We start from the raw sequence: 22,771 nt of genomic DNA, 5'->3' as shown, positions 1-22,771 counted from the left end.
CAGACTGCTGCTTTTTAGGGTGGAGCTCCAGATGAGGCAATGGGTGCATTTAGGGCCATGTCTTATGCAGATCAGGCATCTTCAAACACCACAATCACAGTGTCAAGAAAGTAAAATAGTCCACACACACCACATTTATGGTACAACTTCACTGACTTTGCAAAGTTTCCCGGTATTTTCCACAACTTTCTAGGCTTCCTCCCAATGCCAAGGCTGATTAGAGAATTTGAAAAAAAAAAAAAAAAGCTTGCGGCCGGGTGCCCTGGCTCACACCTGTAATCCCATCACTTTAGGGGGCCGAAGCAGGCAGATCACGAGGTCAAGAGACAGAGACCATTTTCGCCAACATGGTGAAACCCTGTCTCTATGAAAAATACAAAAATTAGCTGGACATGGTGGCTCACACCTGTAGTCCCAGCTACTCAGGAAGCTGTGGCACGAGAATCACTTGAACCTGGGAGGTGGAGGTCGCAGTGATCGGAGATCGTGCCACTGCACTCCAGCCTGGCAACAGAGGGAGACTCCATCTCAAAAAAAAAAGTTTGCCTAAATTATCTGGAAGTATTAATAGAACTGAGGTGTAATTCTGATAGCCCATGCTTAATGTGCCTGGCTTCTAAATCCGTTTCAATCCTCTATAAGGTATGTACTATTATTGTTCCCATTTTACAGAGAAGGAAACTAAGGCATATACAGCGTTTAGGTAAGCTGAGTACATGGCAGACTGGGATTTTTTAACCGACGCAGTGATTTTATTCAGAGTTCCACAGCTATGGCTAGCCTGTCTTGGTCAAGTTTCACTGGGATACAGCCAAACCCATTTGTTTACTATGGTCCACAGCTGCTTTCGTACTGCAACGGCTATGCAATGGCTAAGTGGTTTGTGAGACCCTATGGCTCGCAAACACATACTGTTCGGTGATGAGCGCTAAAATATTTACTATCTCGAACTTAGAGAACACATTTGCCAACCTCTGGTCATAAGCACATAGCACCATGATCTTTTAAGGTGTACCTTAAGATCACAGGAGCAAGTTGTCGGGCTGATCCAAACTCTTACATTTTCTACCCATGTGTTACAAAACTTCTAAGGAAACAGGGGAACAAATTTCTGATTCATAGCAAGTGGCACTATTCTGGTTTCCATTACAATCTGAATGCTAGTCAAGAGGACAGAAATGATAGATCAAGAGGAAATACACAATGAAAGATCCTGAATTATGAAAGAACACATTTCAGAATTATACTCTGCTGCCTTAGTGGAATTTAGAAAAAAAAATTTTGTAATGTTTTACCAAAAAATTATTGTACCACTTCTGGATTCATTTTGAGAAGTGAGTAATTTAGCTACAATTTATCTTTAAAATGTTTGTATTCATCCATTCAAATATAATAAATACATAGAAATAATCAGCCCAAATGTTGTCCTGGCATACACTGGAAGGATTACAGCCGTGTGGGGAAAAAGGGTGCAAGTCTAGGGTGGGATGTTGTTAGAATTAACCCCTACTCCCCAGCATCACCCTTCAGAAGTTCCAAGTGCTGGAAGTAAATATCCAAGCTTCCTCCCAAGTGTGATGAGCATACATTGCGGGTCATTCATTTTCTTCTTCTAATATAGTGGTACTCATACTTTCAGGGCTGAGAAAGAAAATCTGCTTAGGAATAGCAAACATGGCAGGTTTTGGCTGTTAATCTTTTGTGGCAAAGAAGGTTAAGAGAAGCAAAGTAATTTCCTTTTTTTTTTTTTTTAAATTTTTATTTGAGATGGGAGTCTCACCCAGTTGCCCAGGCTGGAGTGCAGTGGCACAATCTGGGCTCACTGCATGCCTCCCGGGTTCAAGTGATTCTCCTGCCTCAGCCTCCCGAGTAGCTGGGATTACAGGCACCTGCCACCACACCAGGCTACTTTTTGTATTTTTAGTAGAGATGGGGTTTCACCATGTTGGCCAGGCTGGTCTCCAACTCCTGACCTCAGGTGATCCACCTGCCTTGGCCTCCCAAAGTGCTGGGATTACAGGTGTGAGCCACCGACCCCGGCCCGCAAGGTGATTTCTGTGCAACACAGAAAACTGATGCAACAATACTCCTAGGCAGAATGAAGCAATTAAGTAAAACATTTACCTAGCTCCTGAGCCTTTCAAGTTGCTTAAACAGGCACCCACTCAAAAGATTAGATTATAAAAATATAATGCTTGCAAGATTGTAAGTAAGCTCCCCCCTTTTTTATCATCAGACCAGGTGCACCAAGACCATTTATTTGGTTATGTCTTTACTGATGGTTCTGTCAAACTATAACTCCAGAATTATAAGGTTGCCTCTGATTACAGAAGTGTCAAATTAGCTTTAAGACAATTTTACTTTTCTTTAAAGATACAGCATTTAAAAAATACTCCAAATTGAGTTATGCGAAAGAGTCTAACACTTGTGCGTGTAACTTGTTACAAAATTCCCAGAAAATCTAAGAGCCACACACATTTTTTTCCCTCCAGAAACAGCTTGCATTTATAAACAATATATATCACTTGCTGACATCAAGACCCCTAAATTTGGTACAAAAGCCAAGAAAAAAACTCCACGAATTTTCATCTTGCATAGACACAATGAGGTATTAAAAATGCTTCTCCAAGTCCTTTCAAAGACTTGTTAGTTCATGGTACATCTTGCAGTTAGTTCTGAGCTCTGGATTTCAGAATCATGTCACACTAACAGCATTTACTACCAACCTTCCCTATTAACTTGATTCAACTACAATTACCTCTTTGCTTTTCTGCTTTTATCAAGGAGGATGTTGCCAGTCTGCATCGAACAGAGCACTTCTTTCAGAGCTCTTAGAACCTTGCTCTAAGTCCATCTCAGGTGTGAGCGGCTGACAATAATACCACTAGTGTTTAAACTGGAAGGTAGGAAGTTCTTGCTCCCAAAGCACTTAGCGCGGTGCCCAGCAAACACTAGCTTCTCCCAAACACATCCTCTGACCACACTGTCATCTCAACTCCTGCAGGTATGCCATGTTTTCAACATGTTTCTTTTCTGAAAGTGTAGTAATAAAGTGTAGTCATAATTTAAATTTTAAAAACCTACATTGCTCTAGCTGACTGGCATCAGTATATGAATCGGCTTTGCAGATGCTACATAAGAAAGCAGAAATGGGTTGTCTTGACACATTTTTTACTCCAATTCCCATCTTTTTCTCCCAAGGAATACAGGCTATAAAGCTCCAAATATTACCACACACATTACAAGAGCCCACAGGTATCCATCCACTGAAACCAAGGACTGCGCAGGTGAAGTCATTTAATATTTTGTTTTGCTAGATTTGGAAGCCTCCAGGCAATGGTGTTGTGCTGCAAACGGAAAATATATTTGAAGGGCATCTGCTAACAAGTAAACCATCTGTATGTAATCCATTCTATTTTCTATTCCATTTCAGATTTAGTTTTAATAAAGTAATACAAATCATTTAAAGAAAAAACCTTTAATTTAAAATTCTGATCTATGCATAAAATTCATTTTTATATCACGGTTAAATTTAGTACAAACTATAAAAATGTTAACACTGAAGTTTTCAACAGAAGTCTATTAAGATGCCTTAGAAAAATTAAACAACAGCAAGTCATTTACTGCTATGAGGTTAATACATAAAGAAACATTCACACATTTTACTGAAATTTTCAGCAAATAACTTTAGCCATAATACTTATAAGTTCAAAAGTTGTGTGTGGCTCTACAGCAATTATAATTTGCAATGAAAACAATAAGCCAAATCTTTTTGAGCTAATCAGAACAATCCTAGCTACAAAATTGGCTGAAATTTGCAAACCTTAAAAAGAACACCAATTGTGAATGGAATAGGTATCATAACTTAGCTTACAGTGGAAGATGGTAAAAACTCGATGCTTAAGACTGAATTGCACAAGGAAAATATTAGGGGAAAAAACACTCAGCTATTACTGATAGCTATTACTTTAAAAAAATATTAGATCATTCTTATAGTAAAAACATGAAATGAATCCAAGCCAGACAGTACTGAGTTTTTACACAAGCCTCTTTTGTATTCAATGTTGTTTATTGAGGAGTGAATAAGAGACTACTGCCAGACATGCCAATGACACTTCACATTCAAGGGCTGGAAGCTGGAAAGCTTCCCGACTGAGTCACTGTATAAGCCTTCTGGGAAAAAGAACCAAAGTGACATCAAATATGCCATCTTCATGCTTGTTGTCTGTCATCAGTTTTTTTCAACTTTTGGGTCTAGTGGTTTGCTGGGTAGTAGGCTTCTTTCTACCCTACAGAAAGACTCACACTCCAATTAACAATGAACACTGAGTGCAGAGCAATCTGTGTGAACACACACCTACGCTGAGTAACTGTTCTTAAAGCTGTTTTTCCTTAAATTTCCTTACGTCTAACGAGAAAAATTAATTTGATTTCCCTTTCCCCTTCAGGTGGGTGGGTTATACCAATAGAAAAATACTCTTCAGTGCTACTGCAGGGCTTCCAGGAACTCCTTCACTGGTCTGGTAGAAATCCATGGAAACTCCATTCTGCAACACAGCGCTGCTCTTCCTGCTCATGGCTCTCCAGAATGGCCTACACACAACACTACCGCTCTCTTTTGCTCAAAAACAAAACAAAGAAACCTAAACGAAAGGGTAAGCGTTTATTTGGAGTTAGTTTTCCGGTGGGTGACATTAAGGCCCTTCACGCAGAGTTCAGGAGCTCCTGAATGGCGGCCTGCTGCTCAGGACTGAGCTGTGCTATGCACTCAGTCCACAGTCCTCCAGAAGTCTAGGGAAAGAAACATGTTCAGAGACTTAGACATGGCAAAATGCTCATTTGGAAGGATTTTAATCATCATCATAGGTAGACTGTAATAATGCCAAAATACCTTCTCCCTAGGTAGTTTATTTTGATGAGTATCATTGTAAAAGCAAGAAATCTGTTCATTTTTTTAAAGTTCATTTCATTTACAGTAAGGTTTCTTCATTTTTGCATTGATAAAGCTACACAAAGCAGGTAACATCTTAAAGTAACCCATATACCACATGAATATAGGAAGTAAAAATCATCTATAAAGTTTCTTGGCAGGTGCCAAGTTATTATTACATCTCAGTTTTTTTTCTTCAGATAGGCAGAAAAACTACACATAATAAGCTTGTGTTAAGCACCAACTGGTAGGCTCAAAAGGTCCTAAGCTGAAGGTTTTAATTCTAATAAATAATAAGAACATATGGATGGATTACATTAAGTATAATCCATTTGAGGCTTACAGACAAGAGACTATGAAAATATAAAAATAAAATTCCCTTAGCTATTAGATTTCTAGTTTCTTCTCATAGAGGAATATAAAGACAAAAAGGCTTTATCTCCCCTTTCCCAATTCAACCAAATCAGCTTACCTGTACTTGGCGAACGACATTGGCCAGACGTTTGGCACAAGGATCTTCATGTTTAATTGCCTCATGCATTTCTCCTTCCGCAATTATACTAAATATTTTGGGCAGATTGGTATTGTTTGGGCCAAGAACAATTGGATGATTACTGACAAACAAGAAGAAAACCTTAGTAAGTGAAATTTATAAGGAGAAATATGATTATGTGTTCACTAAGAAAACCAGCCATTCTTACATATGAACTCTTTAGTTTCTTCCTAAATAAGAAAAAAAAAAAAAATACTGGACTCATCTCTCAGGATTGTTTTAAGGGCCAAACACAACAGAATGCTCCAAATACCTTATAAATAATTTGTGATGTCTTAAAAAAATGTATTGTATTACTAAGTTTCTTAACACAAATTTTATTTTGCTACTACAAAATTGCTTCTAAAATAACTCTGAAGTTCAAAAAAATTATATAAACATTTCAAGAACAAACTGGGAAATAAACTCAGGCAAGTTTAACAGGAAAAAACCTAACAGTGAATTTAAGAATTCTAGTCTTTGTCACTAAGAGAATTTCAGAGTAGTCGTTTTCAAGGGAGATGATCAAATAGCATAATTAAGACCTGGTCATTTCAGATGCAGGAGCAGGTCAGGAGCACATAGTCTGCAGGATGGCTGTTACATTCCTTAATGATGTACTCAGTGGAAGACTCAAACCCATTTCTTATGTGAACTTAAACTTAAAACAAGCATGGAGAATATGCCTGTTGGCCTATTGCTACAAACTCCACTGGTTGTAGCCCTTAAATTTATTCATAACCTAAAAATAATAATCAATAGTGACAGAGCTTAGATCTGATTATATTTGGGGGGAACTTGGACTTAGAAAACAGACACTAAACAACATGCCCTTAGGCCAGGTTTGGTGGCTCATGCCTGTAATCCCAGCACTTTGGGAGGCTGAGGTGGGAGAATATCTTGAGGCCAAGAGTTTGAGACCTGCCTGGGCAAAACAGTTAAGACCTTGTCACTACCAAAAAAATTTAAAAATACAGAAATAAATAATTAAAGTGCCTCATCTGTTGAATCTAATTTCATAAAGAATAACTCAAAATTAGACCTTATTATAAGGGCAATGTTAACCGTGATATGGTTTCTTAATATGACTTATAAAGACAGCACTGTTATAAACCTATCCAACTGAGGACTGTGCAGAGATCATCGGTTAAACCTTAAAAGACTGATGTTAAACAAGAAAAATCAGGAAGCACTGTGGAGGGGAAGGAAATAAGATCACAGTCTGCTTTCTTACCTTTCAATCAGGTCACACAGATAATTGAAAGTCTGAACAGCTTCTTCTTTATCTTCATGTAGTGGAAGCCAAGACAACCAGTGTGGAAGGACCTCTTCAACATTTACACAGTCAGGCTTGAACTTCATGATTTTCCCTACTGCTGAGATGCAGTTCTCTGTAGCATTGACATTTTCTTTGGTCTTAGAATCCGCAGACTGAATAACTCTTACCAGCAGGGGAAGTGCTTCTAAAATAAGCATTTCAAAGAAGTTCAGCTAAAATCTCACATTTTCATGCAAATGAATATACATATTTTTGTTTTTGGTCCAGATATTGATTATGGTAAAGAAATGTTAAAATGTATGGCAAGTGTTGTCTTCTTGGCTATGTCATTACAGAATGGTAACAGGGGGGACTGCCACAGCATGGACAGGAGCACTAGTCCTCTACTAACTTAGAGACCCAGAGAGATTAGTGGCCTCCAGATTTACAGTACTCACCACATCACGCGAGGGTACTTCAGCTTTAAAAGCTGCTTAACTATATTCCCCAATAAGTTTTAAAAGTCCTACTCTGCCAGGCATGGTGGCTCATGCCTCTAATTCCAGCACTTTGGGAGGCTGAGGTGGGCCGATCACAAGGTCAGGAGATCGAGACCATCCTGGCTAACACGGTGAAACCCCGTCTCTACTAAAAACAGAAAAAATTAGCCAGCTGTGGTGGCGGGTGCCTGTAGTCCCAGCTACTCGGGAGGCTGAAGCAGGAGAACTGCTTGAACCCGGGAGGCAGAGGTTGCAGTGAGCCGAGATTGCGCCACTGCACTCCAGGCTGGATGACAGAGCAAGACTCCGTCTCAATTAAAAAAAAAAAAAAAATTCCTATTCTAAGGTGATTGTATATCACCAAAACGCAAAGAGAAATGCACCCCGGAAGGCTGGGGGCAGGGGATGCCTTTGATTCTATTTCTATGAGAATAAATCATATCTTTTTATCATCTAAAATCCTAAATGCTACAGATGAGATGTTTGAAAACAGACTACAGCAGAAATAGGCAAATAATGTTTGGGAGTGTGGTAAAGAGTAAAGTAGGGATACACAGGATGTCTGGAATGCACGTAACTGAATAAGCAAAGGTACCTGTACAAAAAGGGCGATAATTATCTCCACCATACTGTGCCATGACTCCCAGGCCATATGCAGCTGCTTGCCTGACTTCTGGGCTGTTGTCACATACATATTGGAGCATTGGTCTTAGGAAATATTCTGCATATTTAAATGAGGCTGGACTACAGTGTTCTATGACATCATCAAAGATGCATAATCCCCATTGTCTGTCTGGCCATGGTCTATGTGGACACTACAAAAGAAATTCTCTTTTAAGCTTCAAATACTGGTGTACACAAAGAATGTAAAGAAATATTCACTATAGACTATCTGCTTACATTGATATTCCTGATATAGGCAAAAGAAAAAAGAAAACATAGTAACAACCACTTCTTGTGACCAATGATATTCAATCAAATACACAGATTTAATAAAATTTAGGTTTCAAAGACATGTGTGATTTGTTACAGAACTCTACAATCTGACACTATCACACAGAAGAACTGACAGTGGCAGCACTGTATATAAATCTACTTTCTAAAAAAGATAATGGTAATGCTACATTAAAAAAATACAATAATAATAAAAGCTGCAAAGATCTTAACATATAGCATTTATTCAACAGGCTAAGTCATGTGTGCCTGAATCTTTTTAAAAATGTAATGTACTATTTAATATAATAAAATGCAAAATTGAAAGCCAAAAAGAAAAATTCCAAATATCTGATGACAGCTGCTAATTTATAATATATTTTTAAAAAACCCAATACACGGCTGGGTGCGGTGGCTCACGCCTGTAATCCCAGCACTTTGGGAGGCCAAGGCGGGCGGATCACAAGGTCAGGAGTTTGAGACCGGTCTGGCCGATACGATGAAACCCCGTCTCTACTAAAAACCAACAAAAAAACACAACTAAGGATACAAAAAAAAAACCCCCCAAAAACTGAATAGGCCATTATATGATGTGTTGATGTAGGCCCATAAATGGAAACACATGTATCTACTACCGTGATGGGGGGTGTTAATGGTGCTGAGGCCATACATGCATGGGGGCACAGGCACGTGGGAAATCTCTGTACCTCCTGTTCAATTTGGTTGTAAATCTAAAACTGCTTTAAAATAGGAAGTCTAGAGCTGGGAGCAGTGGCTCATGCCTATAATCCTAGCACTTCGGGAGGCCAAGGTGGGTGGATCACGAGGTCAGGAGTTGGTGACCAGCCTGGTCAACATGGTGAAACCCCATCTCTACTAAAAATACAAAAAATTCGCTGGGCGTGGTGGCGTGCGCCTGTAATCCCAGCTACTCGGGAGGTGGAGGCAGGAGAAGTGCTTGAACCCAGAAGTCGGAGGCTGCAGTGAGCTGAGATCGCGCCACTGCACTCCAGCCTGGGCGACAGAGCAAGACTCTATCTTGTGAAAAACAAATAAACAAAAGTCTATAAAACATTTTTTAAAACATCAAATATATGGGTGAGAGAAGGTTTAAAAAAAAATATATATATATATATATATATATATATATATATATATATGCCCATTATCCATAATCCATGATTGCTGGTAGTACATAACAAAGATAATTGAACTATCTATGGTCCACTAAAAAAGAAGTAACCATTCTGTTTCCTTTTATTAATTTAGGAGGGCATATATAATCTGAAATAATAAAAAAAAAATCACTTGTATGTCTTTCAGATGTGTTAGAACTGAATTGGCCTATGGAAAACTAAGGTAGGAATCTTCAAGCATACAATGAATGAGAAAATATCCAGGGTAATGCAGTCAACCTGATAAAATCAAAGATGTACAATGGAAACAATCATTTCTGAGACCCATTTTAACTTCAAGCATTAGATTTTATGCTGCAATGAAAACAATTCTAGGTTAACTATCCAAAACAACTACTAAGAAAGGTAACACTTACAATGAGGTTGACAATTAACGGAAGCAGCTGTTCAAACCATGGTAATACCTTTTCTTTGTAGCTACTGAATATTGAATGTAAAATATCTGACACTTTGGTCAGAATATAAACATCATTATCATCCTAGAAAAAAAAACACACACATACATACACACCCATATGGATTAAAAAGTGTATTTTCTATCATCAATAGTAACATTTATAAAAACCTTAAAAAATGCAGAAAATCAATTTCTCATTCCTGAATTAAGGGTAAATCATGAGTCTAGAGACTGAAGTCAAGGGTGGGTTATCATGTCTCTTACTAATCAAAGGCCAGTCTTACTTGGAAAGACAAAGGTGTGTGGCAAGAACTGTATTTACTGCAAAGATTTTCCTCAGAACATAATTAAAATAGATGGGTTGAAAAATTATCTCTAATTTCTACATTCTGAAATGAAGGTGTTTTTACTATTTTTACTTTGTTTTCAGCAGAATAATCCTCATTTCGGGGTGGATGGTGGGGAGAATGGGGTCTCGCTGTTAGTGGCAATTTGGGCCTACAAGCATGTGGGCACCTTCAGGAAGCTGGTACTACCTACATGGTAGCACTGGCCCACCAAGCGGCCACAGATGAGATGCTGGACTCTAAACACACAATGAAGTATGCTTGACAGTCCTAGGTGGTTTGATGAGAGAACTAAGTAACCTGGTGAAAAAGGCCCCAGATGGTCAATAGTGTGACTCTGGGCAATCATTTCACACTGGAATTTTAGGTTACTCATCTTTAAAACAGTGAAAGCACCACAAAATACAAATGGTTGTTGTGATCAGTATGTAAATGAACTAGGAAAACCTCAAGGTGTTTTGCTGAGTGAGGTATTACAACAAAATGCACATAGCACCAAAAGACATATCAGTTTAATTTCAGATTACTCATTCATAAATTAAGAGGGGAAATATATCCAATTCCTCTGCTAAAGACTGATAATTACATCAGAATGACAAGTCACATAAATCAGAAACTGAGGCATTTACAAGTCTTTCAGATGCAAGTGGTCATGGAGGTAAGTTCCAAAGGGAAAAATTTACCTCATCTTGTAGTGACTCTTCGACCTGTTCATCATAGTCTTCATCTTGTCTTTTAACTAAAACACACCCAAATAAATGTTTTTAAATGATCACCAAAATGGTCAAGGATTGTATTCAGAAATAAAAGCATGGAAAACTTACCTTGTCGTAATTCTTGATTTTTAAAATGTTCTTCAAGCTTTGCTTTCAATATACCTCCTAGTTCTTCAAAGTGTTCATTATTAAGGCATCCATCTCCCATTACTTCAATGCACTAATGAGGTTGAGAAAAGAAAACAATCCATAAGATTAGGGGTGTTGAAAGTCTAAAGTTAAACTTCACTAAGAATCATACGGAAAAATGAACACAGTTCAGTATCCTGGAAGATTAGTTATTTACATATGCTTAGCTTGTATTTGTTAGAATGACAGCATTGTAGAGATTGGAGTTAGAAAAAAACATTTTCTTTTAAACATTACTGAGCACACCTAGGTGCCAGGCATCATGCCAGGTACTGACGATTCAAAGATGGAACACACACATGCATACACACACACCAGCTCCTAAGGAACACAACTGCTATATCCATACTCGGTACACACAACATACAAGAACACTGAAGGAAGGGTATTAGAGGTAGAAGAAATAATATAGGCAAAGGTATGGAAGCATGCTTTCTTCGGAAAAACAGAAGGAATTCTGAATTACAAGAGTGTAAATAAGGATACATAAAGATGCTGAGAAATTGTAAATCATCTTCAATCAAGATTGGAGCAAACTACAAGGTGTGCAAAATGGGATGACACTGTATGAGAAAGGAAGTGACTCAATGAAGAGCAAGGCAGTGCTTGAGGAAAGCAGAACGAACTGAGAGCAAAAGAAAGGAGAGATCTGGAGCAGACCAAGGGGGCTATTTCAACGGCATGAAAAAGAGATGGGGCAATGAAAAAAAAACAGAGAGGAACTGAGGAAAGTAGAAAGAACAGAAACTAGAGATGATACCCAAGCTTCTGTAGTTGGATTATTAAGTACAAGACTAAAATACTATTCAGAATTTCTTCTCTTTTTCCAAAGAATGCATGCTTTCGTGCCGTTGTCTGTATCATTCCCTCTACCTATACTGCCCTTCCAAGGCAAATTTACCCTCTTTAAAAGAAACATAATAATACCAAAATATTAAAACAAAAAATTTAACATTTTTATTTTTTAAAAAATCATACACTACAGCATATACAAATTTATTTAGCTGGCCTACACCTGTAATCCCAGCACTCTGGGAGGCCGAGGAGGATCACCTGAGGCCAGGAGATAGAGACCAGCCTGGGGAACATCTACCAAAAATACGAAAAGTAGCAGGTGTGGTGGCACATCCCTGTAATCCCGACTACTTGGAAGGATGACGCATGAGAATTGCCTGAACCCAGGAGGCGAAGGTTCAAGTGAGCTGCGACTGTGCCACTGCACTCCAGCCTGGGTAACAGAGTAATACTCTGTCTCAAAAAAAATTTTTTTTAAACTTTTAGCAAGACTAATAAATGAACATACTACCTTATACATATTTTTTAAGAGAAAAATATTCACCTTTGCAAAAGAATGCATTATTTCTGAGAGGACGTCTGAATCTGGTTCTGTACCAATGGCCTTAATTAGAGCATCACACATAAAATGCCACATCTGTGTGAGATACTCAGGACCACGGACTCTTGCACACTCCAGGAGAAGAGGCATGGATTCTGCTGCTGCCACTCGAACACGTTTCATTGTTAAGGAACCTCAAAAGACTGTTTATTATTTCACTTAAATGTTAAAGGGTTCAATGCATTAATAGGAGTGCTAGGCAACTTCTGTTTATCTAAGATATCCAAGAGCTTGTGTTAAATATAAAGCATGTATAAAAATAGAAAAGACATACCTCCCGTCTCCTGTCACCTATAATAGTGGCAGGAATAAGTCCAGCAGCAGTGAAGGGCTGCCTACTGCTCAAATGTAAACCAAAATACAAAAATGACTATGAAAGGACCCATGACCATTAGCATGCCTCAAGGTGTACCCACCTGAAAACCTCAGGTAGTATGTTTCTAATAAATGCAACTGAAGCATTTCCCTGAAAAAAACTACCGAGGACCTCTTCCTATGCTGGCCTTTTCAGTTTTCAATAAAGATTAAATTGTCTTTCCCTATCTAATCTCATTTACAAAATAAGGTCTTGATAACTTCCTCTTAAAAGCAATTTCACTTTGTCCTCTGGCATCCTGGGAAGTAAGTCTTTGTGGGGTAAAAGCTGTCTTCTGTAAAGGACACCACTATAGGATATCGTAAGAGGAATGATGACAAAGGGGCTTTGGAGTCAGAGAGATCGGGGTTTGTGTCTGGGCTCTAACATTCTCTTGTGTGTAAAGACATAAAAATGTACCAGAAAATATTAATTATGACTACTATTATGTTAAGAAGGATATTGGAATGCAGATGAGGGTGGATCACCTGAGGTCAGGAGTTCGAGACCTGCCTGGCCAACGTGGTGAAAACCCGTCTCTACTAAAAACAAAAAACAAACAAACAAAAAAAACAAAAAACAAAAGTTAGCTGGGCATGGTAGCACATGTCTGTGATCCCAGCTACTCAGGAGGCTGAGGCAGAAGAATCACTTGAACTTGGGAGGTGGCGGTTGCAGTGAGCTGAGATCGTGCCACTGCACTCCAGCCTGGGCAACAGAGTGAGAGACTGTCTCAAAAGAGAATGCAGATGTACCAAGCGACGTTTCCCCCTAAAGGTGCTATCCACATTGGAAATGGAGGATTCTCACTGCTACAGAAAGTTGACTATCTATCGCTGGTTCTCTAATCTATTAAGACAGGTCTTTGCCAGGCACAGTGGCTCACGCCTTTAATCCCGTAACTTTGTGGGGCCAAGGCAGGAGGATTGCTTGAGCCTAGGAGTTTGAGACCAGCCTGGGCAACACAGGGAGACCTTATCTCTACAAAATAATAATAAAAATATAGCTGGGCACGGTGTTGTGCACGTAGGTCCCAGCTACTTGGGAGGTTGTGGTTTCAGTGAGTCCTGATCACTCCACTGCACTCCAGCCTAGGTGACAGAGTGAGACACCATCTTTTAAAATAAAAGTCTTATTTTCTTAACGTTTACCAAAAGATATTTGGGGAAAGTAGCAACTATATATAATTGTAATCATTTGCTAATTATTTATCCTTAAATCCTTAAGTGGGCCACAGAAAGCTGACAAACAGAGGATAGGTGACATTTTCTTTTTCATCTTTTGGCACAAGTGGAAACAAAGGCACACGCAGAGGACCGAGTTTATCACCCTGAAGCACAGTTAGTGCAAATACAATCATGGTGATGTCTACTTCAGTGAACACTGTCTAATACTCCAAGAAACAACTTTACTAAATCTACACGTTTTGTATTCAAAGGTTGTAGGATATCATCGTGGAAATAAAACTTCAGTAAAGGGACCATCAGTTTGACAACCTGTTCGGTGTACTCCACAAAGCCTTCCTTTAACTCCTTAGCATAGCAAACCTGTAACCAAAGTATTGGGAGGAAATAAAGATTCATGTTAGTTTTCAAGCATTAATATTAACAAACAGCAAAATTATTAAGGACCATAGGAGGTTGTACTTTGACTAGAACTACATTTAAAGCTGCATGTAGAACTGTCAAATTAGTCTTCCAACTAAAAAGAGTATTAAAAGGGTCATGAAATGATTGTAGTATTGGTGAGTGACAAAAAGAAAAAAAAAAGGAAATTATTGTCGTATACATTGTCTTTCCAAGGCTGGAATCATTCATATTCTATTCAGCAAGTTTTAGCCAATACATCGAACAAAATGTATCACTTATTAGAGGAAAAATCATTCTAAAAGATACATCACCCCTTCCCCAACCCATCAGTTAATTGTAGCATTTACTTTGTAAATGTGTAGCAAACAGGCTTCTGTTATTTTGTATTTTTAAAAAATCATGGCTGGGCCCGCTGGCTCATGCTTGTAATCCCAGCACTTTGGGAGGCCGAGGCGGGTAGATCACGAGGTCAGGAGTTCAAGACCAGCCTGGCCAACACAGTGAAACCCCATCTCTACTAAAAATAAAAAAATTAGCCAGGCATGGTGGCGGCTGCCTGTAACGCCAGCTACTTGGGAGGCTGAGGCAGGAGAATCGCTTGAATCCAGGAGGTAGAAGTGGCACTGAGCTGGGATCGTGCCATTATACTCCAGCCTGGGTGACAGAATTAGACGGATCGCGAGGTCAGGCGTTCGAGACCAGCCAGGCCAACGTGGTGAAAACCTGCCTCTACTAAAGATAGAAAAAATTAGCCAGGCGTGGTGGTGCACGCCTGTAATTCTAGCTACTCAGAAGGCTGAGGTAGGAGAATCGCTTGAATCCAGGAGGCAGAGGTTGCAGTGAGCTGAGGTCAAGCCATTGCACTCCAGCCTGAGGGACAGAGTGAGACTCCATCTCAAAAAGCAAAAAGAAACCCGAAAAAACCTAATTGTTTCATTCTCTTCTACTACATCTAAAGATTATTTTAAGATGTTATTATTTGTATTTGCTCTCCAGTTGAGAGGGGAAAAAACCCACAAAAATCCAAAGTGTTTATAATTTATAGTTACTAAGTATTGTAGATGACAATAAGAAATATACTTTTAAATGAATTAGAACATGTAATATAAATACAAAATAAAATTGAAGCAACTTTTATTTAGATTTACTTAACTGCTAAATTTGTAATATACCATAATTTCTAAAATCTAACTTTAAAAATAAGTATTAGCCAGGTGCGGTGGCTCACGCCTGTAATCCCAGCACTTTGGGAGGCCGAGGCAGGCGGATCACCTGACGTCAGGAGTTCAAAACCAGCCTGGCCAAAAAGGTGAAACCCCATCTCTACTAAAAATACAAAAAAAAGCCGGCTGTGGTGGCAGGCGCCTGTAATCCCAGCTACTCAGGAGGCTGAGGCAGGAGAATCACTTGAACGCCGGAGATGGAGGTTGCAGTGAGTCGAGATCATGCCACTGCACTCCAGCCTGGGTGAAAAAGAGAGACTCCATCTCAAAAATAAATAAATAAAATAAAATAAAATAAAATAAAGTATTATCCTTCACTTTAAAACGCATGCTTATAAAGAAAACTAGGAACTAAATACACATACGCACACCATAAGCACCATAAGGGATAATAACTGAACATTTTGATTTTCCTGCTGTAGCTATTTTTTTACACAATTGAAATCATACCAGTTTTGTTTTACATTAAATAGCATGAACACACTTCTGTTAATTTGTTTAAAAAATATTTCATGGCCACCAACTATAGACTAAGAACAAAACAAACAAAAATCCTTCCCTTGTGTAGCTTATATTCTAAAGTCTTTGTAATGGCTGTATATTTATCATTCATCTTCCCGCTAACAGGAATTTGGGCTATTTGCTGTTTTTTGCTATTTAAAACAGCACTGATAATGAAAGGTTTATCCACATAATTTCTTTAAAATGGAAAGAAAACTTTGCTTTTTAAGGAATATATTCCTGGCTCTCCAAAGTAATTTCTTTAGCAGCTATTAAAAGCACTCATATAAAATGTATATAAATATAAGATGTAAAACAAAAGTTTAGTAAAAATAGTGCTCTCTTACCAACATCTGGCAAGCAGTTGATTTTTCTTCTAGTCCTGCAGTTTTAATACCAAAGCTTTGCTGATCTCCAAGGTTCACAAATTCCCAACCATCATCATCACTCATATTCTCCATGTCTTGGGCTATTAACGGAAAAGAAAACAAATGCATATGACAAATAATAACAAAGAGAGAACTATTACAACCGATAGGTCCTTCTAAAGACACCTACTATCTAAAAGGGCTACTTCAGGCTTAATTGAAGCCGTCTTCATTAAAGGCCCCATAACCACTGGAAGGTACTGCTGAAATTCTTTTCCAAGGATTTTGCACATTCTGGCCCATGCTGAGATCATGTAAGAGATCTGGGGAAAAAATTTAAAATTAAAAAAATAGATTAAAAACCAATGGGTAAATGTGATAAAGTCATTTCCTTATTTCATAGAAATAATGTTTATTGATACGTTTACAGTACTTAAGCAATAAGAGCATTTCTAAAGGTTATATACTTAAAAGGTTCAGAATCAATAATGAAATCCCTGTGAACTCACCCTACACTGGGATATGGACAGCAGGTGAGGCAAAAGACAAAGACCAGAACCTTGGGTATTTCTTTCTACTTTCAGTAAGTGATTATAGTTTTCTTTCTTAGCATCTGAATCACCTAAATGAAACTAATCACCTAAACAAAGCCAAACATTTCGTCAACTCCCAGTCACAAATTTTTTGAAGACAGAAATGTATTTTATCTGACTCTGTATCCCTATTGCCTGCCACTCCATTCATTAAACATTTATTAAAACCCAAGAAACAAAACATCCTTTTCCCTTAGCTGTTATAATTTTCTCGTTAAGTGGCTGAGTATATTTAAAACACCTCTTCTCCTATTACTGTGTTTACACAGACTTCATCATCTGAAATTACCTAGAGAATCTGGTTCCATTTACCATCCCTGCAACCTAGAAAGTGATTCTTATCCCAGTATCTGTCATCCACCTACCTATTTTATTTATTAAGCATGGATAGACACATGCCCCACCTCTTAATGATTTCATATGTAAAAGTCCACCCACTCTTCAGATAGGTACTGGATGTTTCTCACATGCCAGGCATGAAACTACATGCTGGCTGATACAAAGGTGAGCAACATGCCTTGTCTTTACCACCCTCCCTACTGCTTACAGTCCCCTCAGCCTCCCTACTGTCAGCAGCCTGCTAAGTATCCCTCCTGCCTGTTATCTCGGTACATACAAAACATACATGTATATTTGTATGTCATTTTGCAAAGAAAGCGAACAACAACAAAACACGCTTTCTCTGCAAAATGATATGTTTTCCTATTTAAACTAATACAGTGTGGCTATGTAAAGTCAAAATTTAATTCAACAATTATTTACGGAGTGCCTTGTTATATGTCAGGTGTTGGGAATACCATCAAGAGTATGACAAACATTTATGATGTTACTATAACACAGTGCTGGAACTGCCCACCATTGAGACTGAACAGATCAGGAAAATCTTGTAAAGGATAACAACTGTGAGCAAGCGTTAGCTGGGCGTATATACCTATGTGTGTATGTACATGTGTCGAGAGGCAGGGGTTCCTCCTAATGAAATGCCTTTGTCTGCTCATAGGCAGAGAGGCAAGCAGTGTGTCCTGAGATTCTTGGGTTCTGTATTTTCTGCCAGGGGAGGGAGGTCATGCAGACTTCAAAGGGGTAGGAGACACCTGAATGGAGATGTCTATTACATGCTGGAGAAATGAAACTTCAATTCTGAAGATCTGAAAGTTGCAAGCATACAGAGGAAACCGGAAGCCATGTCTATGAGTGACACTGCTCCATGGGAGTGAGAAGATAAGAGAGCCTTGGACAGAACTCACCAACACCAAAACTCGAGAGTCAGAGAAAGCAAGAGCAACCTACAACAGACTAGAAAAAGTGGCTTGAGAAACAGAAGGAAAATCAGTGAAGAATGTCTCTGCTAGTAGGGGTTGACAGAATGTCAAGAAACCTATCACTCCTTTTGTTTTAAATATATTGAACCGTGTGCTGTCCACAACTCATTAGCAGACCAAGGCAAACGCATTAAGACCACTTACCTGAGGATCATCATCTTCCATGTCATTGAAGTCTGTCTGGGTCTTTAACAATAGCTGCATCACATCTGATGCATCCTGCATGAACTAGAGGAAAATACGTAGAGAGACACTCGTTGCTACCAAATTTTGTTTCTTAATTAGCAAAGCGTTGCCAAAAAATTGACTACATTGCCCACATAGGTCATAACCTCCATAGATAAAACTATCATATTGAAAAATTCTCATCTATATTGTGACAGATTTAGTTCACTTTCTAGAAAAATATATTTTCCACTGAAGGGCAGTGGACTACAGTATAAAGGTACTTCTAATGGCATCAGGTGTTAGTCTATGGTTTAAGCATTTCAAGCAGTAAAACTGAATTCAAATTCAGAAAGAAAATTTTGGATTGTTTACAGAATTCACTACATAAAATTTTGTCTATGATTTTCACTTAACTCTTTGCAGTTCTGGTAATCTCCATTGTATAGACAGGCAGCGTTTTAAAGAGAAAATGAAAGCCAGATATATAGAGTATGGGACACAGAAGTATTTTATTGGTATAAAACATACCAATGTTTTAGTGGTCAGTGTCTCACAGAAACCAGTTCCAAATATAAATTAATACTGATGCTGGTTTTGAAGAAGGCAAGACAGAGGTTCCCTGATGATAATTCTGAGGGTCAGAACATGAGGGTTCAATGACAGAGAAATTTCTTTTGCATTAGCTTGAACAATTCTGAGATGTTGGCTGAGAAACACATTGGCCAATGGTCCTTGGTAATTATTTTCTGAAGATCTATATGCATAGATTTCTCTCTTAGAGAACATTTGATGCGTTTTAGATTAATAGGAAAGCAAGCGACATGTTTCCAAGTGCACATTTAAAGGGAACTAACATGGATACTGATTTCCACACACCTCCCATGAGATACAGTGTGTGTGGCCGGGAAAGGAGGAGGCATCAAGAGCACAGCTGAGCTAAAAAGAAACCTTAATATTAACAATGAAAAGACGGGCTGGGAGCGGTGGCTCACACCTGTGAGCTGATTGCTTGAGGTCAGGAGATCAAGGCTAGCCTGGCCAATATAGTGAAAGCCCACTTCTACTAAAAACACAAAAATCAGCTGGGAGAGGTGGCGCGTGCCTGTAATCCCAGCTACTTGGGAGGCTGATGCAGGAGAATTGCTTGAACCTGGGAGGCAGAGGTTGCAGTGAGCCAAGATCGTGCCACTACACTCCAGCCTGGGTGATAAGAGAGAGACTTGGTCTCAAAAACAAAACAAAACAAAAAACACCAAACCAAACAATGAAAAGATGAAGGCAGGAATTAATTTGTATATAAAACAGGAGCAATGTGAAAGGAGTAAGGAAAAAAAAACAAGCATCCAGAAAACCATTTATCAGAAGGAAAAAATCCCTCTAGTACTCTCAATGCCTCCACAGCCAAGTTATATACAGTAAATTCAACATAATAGAAATTACTTACTTTTTCCTTCCCAACAGCCAGACCAATGAGGCTAATGCATTCAATAGTTTTTCCTCTCAGAAGTCTCAGTTCTTTTTGAACCGCATTCTCAACGATGTGCTTCAGTGATGGCATAAATAAATCATAGTAGGGGACAAATTTTTCTTCTGCAGTATCTGCAACTGACGCAATGGATGTCACGACTTGTTCCAAAACTAACTTGGTGCCTTTTTGAATCAGCTAGAAGGAAGACACACAAATTATTACTTCAAAGGAAAACTGGAAGAAGTATTTAAATTTACAATTACTACTCCCTTCAAGTTCTTGAATGCTTTTCTGAAACAGCAGAATGAGACCACCTCTCCAGAAGCAGAGACTGCAGGTTTTGGAGGAAATTTTTATAAAAAGAATTTATGTTGAACTATTTATGTGAGTTTTTTTTCTGTCTTCTGTTAACACAATACCCCTTACTCATTTTTGTCTTGTCTCAAAGCACAGCTAATTCTTGAGTATAGATATGGACTCAAAATTTTTGTGTTCATCAACTTTAATGCCTACACTTCATACTCATTTTTTTCTTCACTGATTTCCTCTACTTATATTTTGTGCTGTCTTATTATGTCATAAAGAAAATTCCCTCTTTGGCCCCTTCCTTTATCTTCTAACCACCCCCTCCCCAGAAGATCCCACCAAGGAAACTTGCTGCCTTCTCCTGCATCTGTCTTGCTGAAACAGATGAGATGACCTTTTTCTCTGCACCAAAGACCTGGTGTTCTCTGACCCAGCTAGTAACAAATGCTTACTACCTATCTGCTGCTGGGCCTGTCCTGTCACCAGCAATATTTTAAAATAATTCTTCTGTAATCCCAGCACTTTGGGAGGCTGAGGAGGGCGGATCACTTGAGTCAGGAGTTCAAGACCAGCCTGGCCAACATGGTGAAACCCTGTCTCTAAAAAAACAAACAAATAAATAAATAAATAAACAAACAAATAAAAATTAGCCAGATGTGGTGGCACACCCCAGTAATCCCAGTTACTCGGGAAGCAGAGGCAGGAGACTTGCTTGAACCAGGGAGGCAGAGATTGCAGTGAGCCAAGATTGTGCCATTGCATCCCAGCTGGGCTGACTAGAGCAAGACTTCCATCTTAAAAAACAAACAAACAAACAAACAAAAAAAACAAAAAAAAAGGAAGCCAGGCATGGTGACTCACACCTGTAATCCCAACACTTTGGGAGGCCCAGGCAGGTGGATGACTTGAGGTCAGGAGTTCAAGAACAGCCTGGCCAACATGGTGAAACGCTGTCTCCACTCAAAACACAAAAATTAGCCGGGTGTGGTGGTGCACGCCTGTAATCCCAGCTACTTGGGAGGCTGAGGCAGGAGAATCGCTTGAACCTGGGAGACAGAGGTTGCGGTGAGCAGAGATTGCATTACTGCACTCCAGCCTGGGCAAGACTCCATGTCAAAATAAATTAAAGAATAAAATACAATATTTATTGACTCATATGAACCTGACCCAGTTACTACTTCAGATTTTCATAATTCCTCCCATCAACTACACCCACACTCTCAGCAGAGTTCTTTACCTTGTGTTACACATTCAACCATGTCTTCAGGAAGTTCTCTCACTTCCTGCTTCTGCATCTCAACCTCTGCTCCATGTTTAGTATGGACGGTGCTGCTGGCCTCAGAGGAATGTCTTTCCTCCTCCGCTAGGCTACCTTCTCTTCATACAACTCTTCCTCATGAACACTGTCCTCCTATCATCCCATCCCAACAACTCCTTCCACTTATCTTTAAAAACCCACATAGTGCCTCACTGCAGGAAGGAAGGGCAGGGGTACACAGGGCCTCTCACACCACAGCCACCCACCCAAACCTGTAAAGTCACGCTGGATCCATCCATTACTGATTTAACCAACCAACCTATCTGCCTTCAACTTGGTGTCCACCTCGGTCTGCCTTCGGGCACATGCATGTTTCCTTTATCATATTCTTAGTCTGCTGTCATCTGATAGTGAGCACTTGGGCCTTTGTTTTTAAGTCCTCTCTCTTTGGCTTCTGAGACATTGCATTTCTTGTTTGTCTTGCTCTCTGACCAATCACCAGTGCTATGCAAACTGTGGTTTGTTAACTATTTGCTACCAGTTCATATTAAGTATAGGCATTGAGGGCATTAGAAACTTTCACAGCAATTTGAGAGCAGGTTTATATCTTTTATTTTCTATGCCTTTCTATGCCTTCTGTTCATTTCATTTTTATAACAGTAATCCATTTTCATTGCATTTGACAATAAACTGGGCTAAAATCCTTGCTTTTCACATCTACATCTCTCATGCACTGTGCTGGACTAACATCCTTCAATTGTTTTCAGGTTGCATCCCTTACTTCAGCTGTAACTACAATCATTTTTACTTGGATACTCAAAAATGATCTTGTTTCTACAACTTCTGTGTTTCTGTCACTCTGGTTAGAATAGTCAACATTTTAAAATTTATTCTCTTTTATCTTTTTTTTTTTTTTGAAACACAATTTTGTTCTTGCTGCCCAGGTTGGAGTCAAGTGGTGCCACTTCAGCTCATTGCAAGCTCTGCTTCCCGTGTTCAAGTGATTCTCCTGTCTCAGCCTCCCGAGTAACTGGAATTACAGGTGTGTTCCACCACACTCGGCTAATTTTGTATTTTTAGGAGAGATGGGATTTCACCATGCTGGCCAGGCTGGTCTCGAACTCCTGACCTCAGGTGATCCACCTGCCTCAGCCTCCCAAAGTGCTGGGATTACAGGGGTGAGCCACCGTGCCTGCCCCTTTCATCTTTTAAAATTCAAACTGCCA

General features: G+C 39.1%; 1 protein-coding gene across 3 annotated transcripts in view; it reads right to left on the bottom strand.

Moving 5' to 3' along the window:
• Window positions 1-2,255: 2,255 nt before the first annotated feature.
• Window positions 2,256-22,771, bottom strand: part of IPO5 (importin 5) — a 70,604-nt gene continuing 50,088 nt past the window's right edge. For 2 of the 3 annotated variants that reach the window (XM_025364802.1, XM_025364800.1), the window contains 13 exons: window positions 19,958-20,176; window positions 18,490-18,573; window positions 16,621-16,753; window positions 16,410-16,531; window positions 14,200-14,296; window positions 12,338-12,510; window positions 10,918-11,029; window positions 10,777-10,832; window positions 9,706-9,828; window positions 7,816-8,035; window positions 6,697-6,925; window positions 5,403-5,544; window positions 2,256-4,791 (listed from right to left, as the gene is read on the bottom strand). In XM_025364802.1, the coding sequence (XP_025220587.1) occupies window positions 4,705-4,791; window positions 5,403-5,544; window positions 6,697-6,925; window positions 7,816-8,035; window positions 9,706-9,828; window positions 10,777-10,832; window positions 10,918-11,029; window positions 12,338-12,510; window positions 14,200-14,296; window positions 16,410-16,531; window positions 16,621-16,753; window positions 18,490-18,573; window positions 19,958-20,176 (1,797 nt within the window). In that variant the 3' untranslated portion in view covers window positions 2,256-4,704. The remainder of the gene's footprint in view (window positions 4,792-5,402; window positions 5,545-6,696; window positions 6,926-7,815; window positions 8,036-9,705; window positions 9,829-10,776; window positions 10,833-10,917; window positions 11,030-12,337; window positions 12,511-14,199; window positions 14,297-16,409; window positions 16,532-16,620; window positions 16,754-18,489; window positions 18,574-19,957; window positions 20,177-22,771) is intronic. The other variant, XM_025364803.1, reaches the window with a different exon arrangement.

The sequence above is a fragment of the Theropithecus gelada genome, chromosome 17 (genome assembly GCF_003255815.1).
Source record: "Theropithecus gelada isolate Dixy chromosome 17, Tgel_1.0, whole genome shotgun sequence".
Classification (NCBI taxonomy): domain Eukaryota; kingdom Metazoa; phylum Chordata; class Mammalia; order Primates; family Cercopithecidae; genus Theropithecus; species Theropithecus gelada.
The sequence above is the reverse complement of the archived record's forward strand: the minus strand, read 5'-3'. Positions and strand labels throughout refer to the sequence as shown.